Source organism: Pinus tabuliformis, chromosome 2_1 (genome assembly GCF_031772625.1).
Source record: "Pinus tabuliformis cultivar Carrire ecotype Pingquan chromosome 2_1, CPIR1, whole genome shotgun sequence".
In the NCBI taxonomy this organism is placed as follows: domain Eukaryota; kingdom Viridiplantae; phylum Streptophyta; class Pinopsida; order Pinales; family Pinaceae; genus Pinus; species Pinus tabuliformis.
The window spans coordinates 274,061,663-274,074,351 of record NC_142299.1 but is presented as its reverse complement, the minus strand read 5'-3'; the positions used below and the strand labels follow the sequence as shown (position 1 = coordinate 274,074,351).

The 12,689-nt window shown below is 33.0% G+C and overlaps 1 protein-coding gene across 1 annotated transcript; it reads right to left on the bottom strand.

Annotated features, from left to right (window-relative positions):
- Positions 1-5,650: 5,650 nt before the first annotated feature.
- On the bottom strand, positions 5,651-6,271 carry LOC149199836 (uncharacterized). Its single transcript, XM_089400732.1, has one exon. It carries the CDS (start codon positions 6,269-6,271, stop codon positions 5,651-5,653), a length of 621 nt encoding a protein of 206 aa, XP_089256858.1.
- Between the last annotated feature and the right edge of the window lie 6,418 nt (positions 6,272-12,689).

Below are 12,689 nucleotides of genomic sequence, written 5' to 3'. Positions count from 1 at the left end.
TGGTCTCACACACACGATAATTTTTTTACCCCAAAAAAATTTGTTTAATGCCTCAAAATGGCTCTGGAAGATTTCATGCCCAAATATTCCAAATTGGGACCCATTGATAAAAAAGACACTACAAGCTCATTCATGTAATTCTTCCACTCTTAAAGCATTGATATAGATAATGAACAATATAATAATTCAATCTGAATCAAGAGAAATTGTAGATGAGAAATAGTATCACAATTCCCTAAATTACATATGAATGAAGTCAAAATGGGAAGAAACTTACCCCTCCAAGAATACAAAACCTATGAGAAGATATAAATATTAGTATAAAGAAATGGGGGTTTTAAGAAATGAACGATAATAACCTATTGTAGTGCTCATAACCATAATCAATCTAGAATGATGATGTGAACATAAAAGAGTAATAAATGGATACATAAAGTTAAATATGTGAAAGTTTCTCAAACAAGTGTAAGAAATCAACTAGAACATGATGGAGGCTTTTGTAATTAGGGAATAATCATGATGAAATAACTTAGCACTCTACTGGTATATTGTAAATAAGCATGTAGCAAGTGGTTGTGGAATCACATATGTGTGGCAATGACTTCATATGTGGAAAAATAAATAAATTATGTACACTAATGAGAAAACACCTAGCACGAAGTGTACAAAGGAATGTTGTGAGAAATTCTATAATGAGACCTTAAGAAGGATTATGAAAAATTGAAAAAACTAGTGAGAATCAACTAAGGGATCTTGCGCAAGAATGATGACCCCAGAAGTGCAAATGGGGCTATCATGAGGAACACATGCCCAGAAGAACATGTGCCTATCCTTAGGAATGCACACGCTGTCCTAGTTGCATAGGCTTTGTAAGGCCCAAACTAGGCTACCTTCTTAGCATGGCTCAAAAGTGGACGTGCGTTATTAGGAAATATCATTATGCAATTTGAAAACCATAACTTTATTCACTATGAAAACCATAGCTTTGTGGAATTTGAAAGCCCTATCAATTGGGAATGTGGAAACTCCAATATAGTGAGTTCAAATTTGAGTGCATAATTAGACAATGTGAGTAAAAAAACCATATTTACTTTGCATCACAAGTTGGTGATGTTTGTCAATGTATATTGAAGTGAAATTTGAAGACCTTAATTTTGTGCAATTTTAAAACCCTACTTTTATGGAATTTGAAAACCCTAGTATTGTATAATTTGATGGAATGGTATCGTATGGATGAAATTGTTGTTTATACCATTATGACTAATTTATTCCCAACACTCTCTATCTCTCTATTTCCATTTATACATTTTCTACTCTCTCTCTCTCTCTCTCTCTCTCTATTTATATTTCCCTCCCTCTCTCATTTTCCAACAAGCACTTCATCGGCTCTCATTGAAGAAACTTTATGAGCTTTCTTATCATTGGAATCTATAACCAATAGAAAATATGACCCACGAGAAATATGACAATAGTAACTATGAAATACAAGAACTATGAACTTGACAAATTTAACCCTTACGAACTATGAAAATAATAACTATGACCTCGAGAGCTTTTACCCTCATGAACTATGACCTTAGGAATCATTCCTTTGTTGTTCATAGTTCCCTTGTCAATTAGGAATTTTTAACTTATTTTACAAGAATCATGACCACAAGAATTATGATGTGGGAGCTTTGACTATGAAATTAAACTACAACTTTTTCTTTTCAATCGTAGTTCTGGGGAATAATTCCTTTGTTAGTTAGGAACATTGACTCACAATAACTATAACCAATGTTTATTAGTCATAGTTATATGAAATTTCTTGATTAGAGAACTATTATGACCAACGAAATATAATCATCGTATTCATTCATTGATCAAATTTCTTGTCGTCTAGAGTAACAATGGTAATAGTTCTCATTGGTTATAGTTACTATGGGTTACAGTTCCTATTGGATAGAGTTATTAAGGTCACATTTTTCTTGAATTGATTCCAAAATCTATCTTTTCAATATATCCATTATTTCACGATGAGCAGTGGGAGAACGATGAGAATTATCCACCAAGATGAAGAGTCCTTAAGATTATGTTATTCGGATGTATGAATGTATGATGTTGATAATCTTGGCACTTTTCTAGCATCCTCTTACTCCCATATTTTGGTCATCCATTTTCGGTCAACCCCTTATTCTGAAGCAATCTTCCTTAGGATCACGACTACAATTTCCAAATGGTTGAGTAAGTGATATGGTTATTTGACAAGGTAGTTTAAATACTAAATGTGATGGGGCGGTTTTTATGAGTTTTAAATTTAAATTCAAAATCTGAAAGTTGCAGTAGACCACCTCTCATTTGTCTAGGAGACTATTTCAAAAACACTTTGTTTAGTTCGAATTGATGCAGGGAGATGGAAGAAAGTAGAGCTAAGACATAAGCAAGAGGCTCCATTATGGACATTTCATTGTAGTATATGTTTTGTGTCTTTTTCATTGTTGGAAGCAATCTTAAAATAATATCTTGAACGTTTTATGGTCTCTGCATTTTCTATTCATGATATTCTCTAGCAACAATTTTACATGGGCTATTTCAGACAATGAGTCTTTCATTCGCAGTTTGGACTAATCTTTGATTACTCTCCAGTTATCAATCTCAGATATCAAGCGAACTCAAGTTTGGATAACTAATTATAAAATCTGATTACCTATTTTCTCATTCTTTTCCAAGTCCCAGCAAATAAGTGTATTCAAATGTTCCACATTACAATTAGTTACTACTCACAGAAAGCATCCATTTGAAGTAAATTTAGCCAACTTGCAGAGCTATAATGACGAAATTTTCTAACAAAGAAAGCCAAATGTTTGTAGTGCAATTGCACATGAAGTAAATGAAGTCTTTGTGTACACAACTAGAATCTCCATTGCGGCCACACCACTATCTATACAGATAAATGCTTCATTAATTCCTTTAAGACACCATCACCCGATAAGGGAAATGATGTGCATACCTAAAAAACCCTCAATGAAAAACCAACATGGCAATCCAAAGTAGATGAAATCTACATCCTATCATATAGGTCATTATCATATAGGTCATTAATATAATATAATAGAATCCATCTCAATGATTAAGACTTCTAGGAGTTATTGTATTAACGGAATTGGCCACTGAGCAGATAAGACCTACGAGCCACGTCCACAAGTGTGAGCAACCCGCAATCGAGATAAGCTGGGCGGTGGACTTCTTTAGTCCAGACCAATAAAAAGGAAATATGGAGGATGGACCCTAGTTGAGTTTATGATTCGCAGCTCTCCGTGAACATCACGGATGCAGGGGCAGCGGTTCCCTGATTGAGTTTATATTTTTGACCTCTTTTGCAGAGCTTTTACTGATTCCTCGTTTTTGAAACTTATTCACGGCAAGTCCAAGAGTGATCGTGGACTGGCCGTGCGAAACGTCAAATCTAATTCGTATAGACTTACTCAAACTTACCATCTGAAATACCTTCTTATTAAATAGAAACATCTGAAGTAGATTTAATGTCTTCCATTAAAACAAACAAGTGAAATGGTAACAAAGCTATTGATACTTCCATTATTCATACTTCCCCTGGTTAAAGTATTAATTTTTTAGTTTTAAATTTTTAAATATCTGTTTTCTAATCACTACTTGAAATTTTACCACAAACTTATGAATTCGTAGCTCCAGAAATATTGGCAACACGAATTAGCAAATATGAATATGCCGATTGAAGAGAGCTCACCGAACAATTGACTCGATTTGAACTCAAAATGGTTTCACTGAAATTTAATGCACTGCGCATGGGAAAGCTACATTTTGTGCACAGGCTATTGTAAGAGAACACATTTGATTGTTCAAAATTCAGAGCATTAGTTACTATTTACACATTTGCCTGATGAAAATTCATAGAATTAATTATAAATTTTATTTTTTTTCTTAACTCAGAACACGAATATATTTTTTGCTATTAACAAATAAGCAAGCAAATTTTCCCGCAAGAACGTTCCCCATATCTTTATAATTTATGTTAAATATTCATTTTAAAATATATTTTTTAATATTTAATAAACATAAATAAAATATTATTTTTTAATATTTATATGAAAATTTGAGTCTTCTTTTGCAATTTTTTCAAAATATAATTACATGTGTTTATTTATATAATAATAAGCTTATTCATTCATGGATATTTATATTTATATTTATATAATTATTTTATTCATAAACTTTGTAATGTTAGTATTTAAAGTGATTTGATTGTTATAGGTAGAGTTAAGATTAATTTAAGGCTTATTTAATTATTAATTATAAATATAATTTTATTTTGACTATATTATTATATTGAATTAGAGAATTTTATGTTTTAAAATTTTTTTAATTTATTTTTTATTTTGTTTTATTATAACCAACAATAAAACATCTCTACAATATTGAGCTAGAGAGCACCTCTCCACTCAACAATCTCATCCATAAAGTTTTATATATATATATATATATATATATATATATATATATTAAAAGCCTTATTGCAACATTTAAGATTTAATCTCCTTTGTATTTAAAATTAGTTACCACTTTCTCATTTCAATATTTTCCTAATGATTTCTGGATATTTTATTGTTAATACATAACTAACTCTTTCATATAAATTAAATGGTTGGTAATATCAATAACTATCAATCCATGATATGCATAAAAACACTTAATCCATAATATGTGTCATAATCTTTAATTAGAAAAATCAGAAAAATTAATTAAACTATAAATTTAATTATTATTATTTTTATTATTAATTATAAAAATAATTAATATACGATTTTCATACATATACATTTTAAAAATATGTAACAATATTCTTAACTATAGAAATTCAATGCATTTTATTATAAAAATTATTATCATAACTTATAATACCATATTTAATAAAACTTATGTTAATATAATACATTTTTTAAATAATTAATTTGAGATAAATTTTATATAGTTATACTTAATAATATATTTTATTTTAATATTTTGTTATATATTTATGCATTACAACCGAACTTTAAATAAAAATAATAATTTGGCTAAACATTATTGAACAGAAGTGCAAAAACCAAAACATAACTTAGAATACTTCAACGATGCCATTATAATTTACAACTCAGCATGGAAACGGCCCCACAAAAAGTTAACCATTGACTTTTAAGCTAATGTGCAATAACCGAGATTTACAATACGGTTGACTCGGATAGAATATGATTGACATTTATTGCTTGCAGTCGAAGCGGAACTCTTAAAAGTAGCCGTTTGAAATTCAATACAACAAGCTTCTTCGCCAGTTTTTATAGGATTAACCATTATAGCAATTTATTGGAATCGCAAGTTTGATAGCTAGTTTCTGCACAATCAAGGCGTCCCAGGGGTTTTTCAGGGTGCTGAATCCAAATATGTAGTGAAAAAACCATTTTAACTGCAACAAATCAAAATTTAACCTCAATTTCTTCCGCCGGATTCCATCACCGAAATCTACAAAAAGTCACATTATAGACAACTCCATTAACCATTATGGTGTTGCAGTCGAAGCAGAAGTCCTAAAAGTGCCGTTTGAATTTCAATTCAACGGGCTCTCAGCCATTTTATATACGCGCATGAATTCCATGTGTTACACACATATTTCTTTATTTTCCCTCATACCCTCAACCTTCGTTCTCCAACATTGGGTTTTGCAATTGACCAACTGTGAATAGACTTTCCGCAATTCGGGAGTATTCAAGACTCTATTATCCTCATCTCCTGAATCAGCGTCATGCCATCCTTGTTCCAAAAGCTTTGAAATAAGCTTCGGGCAGACTCTGATCCGAAGTCTTCCGCCAACGTCGCTTTTCTGTATCTCAAACGGTTGACACAAAGCAGAAGCGCGTTCGATACTGCGAAGTGGAGCTGATAGGCGAGCTGTGGAAGTAAGTGGAGATTTTGTGGGCGTGGGCGGGGGCGGCGATATTAAGGAAGCGAGCGATAGGAGAGATAAGGGAGAGTGAAAGAAGTGTTGGGGTAGAAGGAAGTACTTGTTGCCCAACTTCAGTTGGTCACATGGAGATAGAGTGGGCGTCTTATGGCCGATGTAGAATGAATCGGAGTGACACACTAAATGTTGAGGGAATTCTTGAATGATCCGGGCGGCGCAGAGTGGTTTATGAAGGATCTGAACGTTGCCGGCAAGGGGAACCAACTCAATGGTTTCCTTGTGATTGCCCACCGTGAGACAGCAGATATGGTTTCCCATGCTTTATTTGGTTTCCTATGTGCAAGGGAAGCATGAAGATTCAGCAAGGGCAGAATGCAGAAGTGGTGTGTTATATAAATTGTGAAACCAGCATTTATAGACTAGAAAAGAGAGACGTGCATGAGTAGAGAAGATAAAGTCAACCAGCAGCCCATTCTCGGTATTCTCTTCATCATATCCATGATTCCAGCCACACTTTTGACAGTTGGGCCTGGATGGATGCATGAAAAAGTCACTTGGGCATCAACTGACTTTTCAGCTAAATAAAGCAAATTATATTTGAGGAAATCATCACAGGTGCACTGGCGGGGGCCCTAGTTGAGTGTATAATTCGCAGCTCTTTGGGAAAATCACGGGCCCCTGGTTGAGTATGTAATCTGCAGCTCTCTGGAGGGCTTTGATCGATTCCTTGCTTTGAAGCATGTTGACCATGACTGCCTCAAGCAAGTCCAAGAGATACCAGACCGTTCAACGAACGGTGGGCGCCGACTAGCCGTCCAAAACTTCGAATCTAACTGACTGTATGAAATACGTTCTTATTAAATAGAAACATCTAATCAAGTTTCTTGAAGTCGATTTAATGTCGGCCATTAAAACAAACAAACAAGTAAAAGGGTAACAAAGCTTCTTACACTTCCATTTTAGAAGGTATTAATTTTTTTATTTTAAATTTTTTAAATATTCTTTTTAAGAAATATGATTTTGTATTTTATTTACTGGTGTGCCCCGACAAACTCGCAAATATGATTGCGCAGTTTAAGGAAAGTTGGTTTAAGTTGGTTTTTTCAAACAATAATACACTCAATTTAGGTTGGAATTTTAAAACAGATTTGTAGGTTAAATTTGACGGTTTTCAAGTTTCTTAACTAATTTTCATAATTTCAACAAAACACTTAGATAGATTTGTAAAATTTCAAACTATATTTAACTAACAAATCACCCCTGACGGATAATTTAGCTGTCAAATTCCATCCTCAAACTCAATTTGAGCTCAACATAGTTTGGTTTCACAGTGCAGTGTGCCGAGAAAAGCTAAATTCTTGAACAGGCCATACTGTAAAGAAACACATTTGACCTTCTAAAATTTATGGTATTAATTATAAAAAATAATTGATTTTGACTTTCTAAAAATTATAGTATTAATCATTAAAATAATTGATTTCTCATTTTATTAGTGTAACATATTAATATGCAAATTTTTCACACAATAAAATTTTTAATGTTTTTTTAATTTATATTAAAGATAGTAAATTACTCTTAAATACATATTGGTTAAAATTTAGAGTTTGAGTTAACTAGAGTTAGTGTGAGTTAATTGAGTCAAGTGAGTGCCACTTTAAGTTAAGTCTTATATTTGAGAAAAGATAAATTTAGTGTGTGTTTGCATGTTCAAGTTAGCATCACTTGATTCTTGAGTTGAAAAGTATAAATCCCTTATAATGGGTTCATTGTAATCAAGCCAAATTTGTGTGATCAATAGAAGAGCATCAAATCCTATAATTTATGTGCATCAATTTTGTATCTTTCCTATTATGTGTATCAATTTTATATCTTTCTTATTATGTTTTCCAACAAGTTAGTATCAGAGCTAAAAAAATAATATAAAATCTATAAAACTTAGCCAAGAAAAAACCAGAAAAAAGACCAATTTTTTTTTAAAAAATCACTTTTCAAAATGATCATGGGCTTCAGGTTTTAAAGATGCAACACTTTGGTGTCACACCCACAAGTTGCTAGTGTAAAAAGTGCGACAAATTAACAATAACTTTTTCCATCGTACGAAAGCCTGTGAGCAAATTGAAAACTTTAAAGCGCGCTCATTCCAAAGGTCATATGGTTATAAAGTTTTTGGGTTATTATGTTAAAGTCTTTTTCAAATAATGCGTGACCTCTTTTTGGAAATGGTTTTTTTATATGAAATATTTATAAAACGGGCTTTATAAAAAATGATAAATGGGTTATTAAAGACTCTTTTTAAAAGGTTTTTGAAAAGGAGTGCTTTAATTGAATAAAGGTTTTTTATTTTTATTTTTTTTAAAGAGGGTTTCATTATTATTCGAAAAAAAGGGTTTTTTTTAATGATGGTTTCATCAAGTTGTTAGTCATAGTTTTCGTTATTAGGGAATAACTATGATACGTAAATCATTAAAATGGAGATGACGTTAAATGTTAATGATGTTTGGGAGCATATCCGGTTTCGGAATCTAGGAATGAAGTAGAACATGGTTTTATTAGTGCAAAGAGGCAGCAATTAAGGAATGACAAAAAGAAAAATGCGCAAGCATTGCAACTTATCGAACAAGAAGTGGATCAAATAGTGTTCCAAAAAATTATGATCACAACTTCAGCAAAGAGAGAGTGGGAGACTTTTGAGGCAGCTATAAAGGTATGGCCAAAGTCAATATTGTTAAGTTAAAGAATACTAGGAGAGCTTTTGAAAGTCTACAAATGAAGGAAACAGAGGATATCAATTCATTCATGAATCAGGTTTTGACTGTCGTAAACCAATTAAATATTTATGGTGAGACATTAAAGATCAAGTAGTGGTTAAGAAGGTCCTTAGATCTTTGCCTACTAAGTTTGATGTTGTAGTAGAAGCTATGAAGAAGACAAGGATTTAACAACACTGACAATTGATGAATTAATTGGATCACTTCTATCCCATGAGGCGAGGATATACAGAAATAAGGATTCATCCTTAGAAACTACTTTTAAAAGCCATGTTTCTATCTCAAGAGACAGAGGTCGAGGCAGAGGTAGACAAAGAGGCAAAGGACGAGGTGGAAAAAGTGGCAGTCAGAGAAATGAAAGAGAAGAGCAAGAATAAGAAAGTGGAAGCAACAAAAGAATCTTCAAAAGAAATCAAAGAGTTCATAAATGAAAAGTGAGATGTTATTATTGCAATAAATTTGGTCACTATGCATGTGATTGCAGGAAGAGGATAGTTGATCAAGGAAAGTATAAAGCTAATGTAACTATAATGAATATTGATTTCATTTCCTAACTTGCCATACCATGCATGACCCTTCTGATAATGTGTGACTATTAAACAATGGTTGCAGTGACCACATCACTGACAACAAGAATTTGGTTGCAAATCTAGATAAATCTGTTAAGATAATGGTGAAGTTCGGCACTCACAAGACTATGGATATATATGGAAAAGGAGTGGTCAACATTCTAACCAAGCAGGTGGAGCCAAAGGCAATTTTGGAGGTGTATTATGTCCCTCATCTCAAACATAATCTTATAAGTGTTGGTCAATTGATGCAAAAAGGATACGAAGTTATTTTTAAGGGACAAGATTGTGTTATATATAGCAAGCCCCTAAGTAAGAAGTTGCTAGCAAAGGTGCAGATGACTAGAGGAACAAATTCTATCCTCTGATCATGAATTACATAGATGAGGTCAGTTATTTTACGGTTGCATGTTCTAATGATTATTGGTTATGGCACTTTTGATTTGGACATTTGCATTTCTTTGGTTTAATATTGTTGCAGCAAAAATAGATGGTTAGAGGATTACCTACCATCAAAGAACCTTCTGGTACTTATTAGTGTTGTATCTTTGGAAAGCAACATCATGAGATTTTTCTGAAAGGAGTTACATACAAAGCAAAGTAGCCACTAGAGTTGGTTCATACAAGATTGTGTGAACTTATGCGGACATAGTTGATTGGTGGAAGTTGTTGCTTCATCACATTTATTGATGATTTCAACAAAAAGAAGTGGGTTTATTTTTTGAAGTAGAAGTCTGAAATTTTTGCAAAGTAAAAAAAATTTGAAGCCTTAGTAAAGAATGAGAGTGATCGTCAAATCAAGGTATCAAGATATGATCATGGTGGAGAATATTATTTGAAGGCATTCCATTCTTACTACAAACAATATGGAATCAAAAGGCAATTTACAACCAAATACACACCGCAACATAATTGTTTAGCAGAGAGAAAGAACAAAACCAATATGAACATGGCAAGAAGCATGTTTATAAGAAGACAATTGTCTAACGAGTATTAGGAAGAAGCATTTGTATGTGTTGTTTATGTGATAAATAGATTTCCTACAAACAACATGATGAATAGAGTGCTAGAAGAAGAATGGTTAGGTATGACTTGTAGTATGTTTCATTTCATAGTGTTTGGATGTGTAGCATATGCACATGTACCTAAAGAGATAAGACGCAATTTGGATGATAAAATTGAAAAATGCATATTTATTGGTTATAGTGAGGAATCAAAAGCTTATAAGTTATATAACCCTTTCACCATCAAGATTATAATCAACAACGATGTTGTGTTTAAACAACAAGAGCCATGGAATGATAATTTAGACAAAACAGTTGACATAAGAGTACCACTCATGGAAGAAGAGGATGTAGCAAAAACTGAGTAGTAGGGATCATGTGAAAAGACACCAAATAGAGTCACACCAGGAAGGACTATAATATTTTCTGAAGAACATGAATCTTTAAACATTTTTGCAGAACATAATACTCCCATATATCAACAAAGTGATGAATCAAGCAATGATAAGAGAAAAATGACAAGTTTGCAAGATATTTATGATGATTTAGATGTTAGTTCAAATTTTACATTGTTGACATTTCAACCTTGATCGTTTGAAGAAGATATCATGGATGAAAATTGGGTGCAAGCTATGGGTGAAGAAATAGAATTTATTAAGAAGAATGACACTTGGGATTTAGTTGATTCAACAAAAGATAAAAACCTAATTGGTGTGAAGTGGGTGTACAAGACAAAGTTGAATCAGAAAGGAGAGATTGATAGATTTAAAGCAAGACATGTAGAAAAAGGTTTCTCATAGCAACCAGGGATATTTTTTGGAGAGACGTTTACTCTAGTATCTAGATTGGATATTGTAAGAGGATTCCTTGCAACAACAACTCAGAACAAGTGGAAAGTGTATCAGATGGATGTGAAATCAACCTTCTTTAATGGAATTCTAGAAGATGAAATCTATATGCAGCAACCTCTTGGCTATGAAGTTGAAGGTTGGGAAGACAAGGTTTACATATTGAAGAAAGTTGTTGGGTCCCTATAATACTAGTGATTACCCCATTACTATTGTAGTTATACCCCTTATTAATATTGTTGTGCCCCTATTGCCCCCATATTGTTATTACTGTGCCCCATAGAATCCCTCTATTGTTATTTTGTGGCTTTATATTATTATTGTTAGGTCGGCTGGATTATATTGTGACTCCTTAGACTCCTATATATAGAAAGGAGGTTTTGTCATTTGAAACATCCAAGAATTGTTCATTTATGTAATGTAAAGGAGGTTGCCCCCTCGAAGAGGCTGAATTCTAAGGCGTTGATCCATCTTTTCTATCTTTTCTTGAGCTGGTTTCATAACATTTGGTATCAGAGGCTTTGGATTCTAGGGTTTTGCTGCTCCAAACAGGTCATCGTGGCATTTTCGCTATAACTTTTTTTCTACGACGTTTCAGAAGTTGCAAAAAAAACAAATTTGAGAAGAAATCGCGCTGAACCTCGGTTCAGAATTTTAGAGCTTTTCGCACTATATTTGTAGAGATATGATCTGAGGAAGTTGGTCTTTTTGCAGACTCCTGAATTACATTCCAAACAGGTTACCTGGGGAAAATCATCATAACTTTCTCTCTGGGGATCGGATTGAAATTTCGTAAGAAGGTACAGAAAGAGGACGGACTCTAGTTTCTTGTATGCATTTTTTAGATCCAAAGGTCAAAACAGTGACTCGTTCCACATCGTACAAGTTCGCTCTACTGAACTAGTCTATAATCAAGTCACTGTGGGAGATTTCGCATAACTCTTCCATGGAGAATCCAATTTGGGTCAGACTTGTGGCATTGGAAAGAGGACACAGAGGGCTACTACAGATCACAAATTCAGAACTAGATGATCAAAAGGTACAGAGATACATCAGAGGTAATATCGAGCTCCTACAAAGTGAAAAAAGGTGTGTATATTTTCTTAAATTTTTGCTTAAGATCGGTTTGAAAATTATTTTGAAGGAATTATTATTGGTAACTGATGCCCCGAGGAAAGAAAATGCAAACACCTAGTAAGGAACCTAAAAGCTCTAGCATGAGTCATGAAGAAGAGGAAGAAATGCAACATGATATATCAAAATTACAAGAACAAGTGCAACAAATGTCACGCTCACAAAAGCTAACAGAAGCTAAGATAAATGGCATGGAATCTAAGATAAAGGGCGTGGAAGCTAAAATGGATAATTGGAAGACAGATTTGAAAACAAACATGGAAGAATTGAAGATATATTTGAACACAAACTTGAAGACAGGCATGACAGATATGAAGACAGATTTGACAAATTTCCTACAAGAAATACTTACTAATGGTGAAAAGGTAGTAAAGGAAACTCATGATACGAACAAAAGAAATGTTAATCATGAT

Bases quoted from the DNA above. Each gene is read 5' to 3' on its own strand.
- LOC149199836 (XM_089400732.1), bottom strand. From the start codon at position 6,271: ATGGGAAACCATATCTGCTGTCTCACGGTGGGCAATCACAAGGAAACC.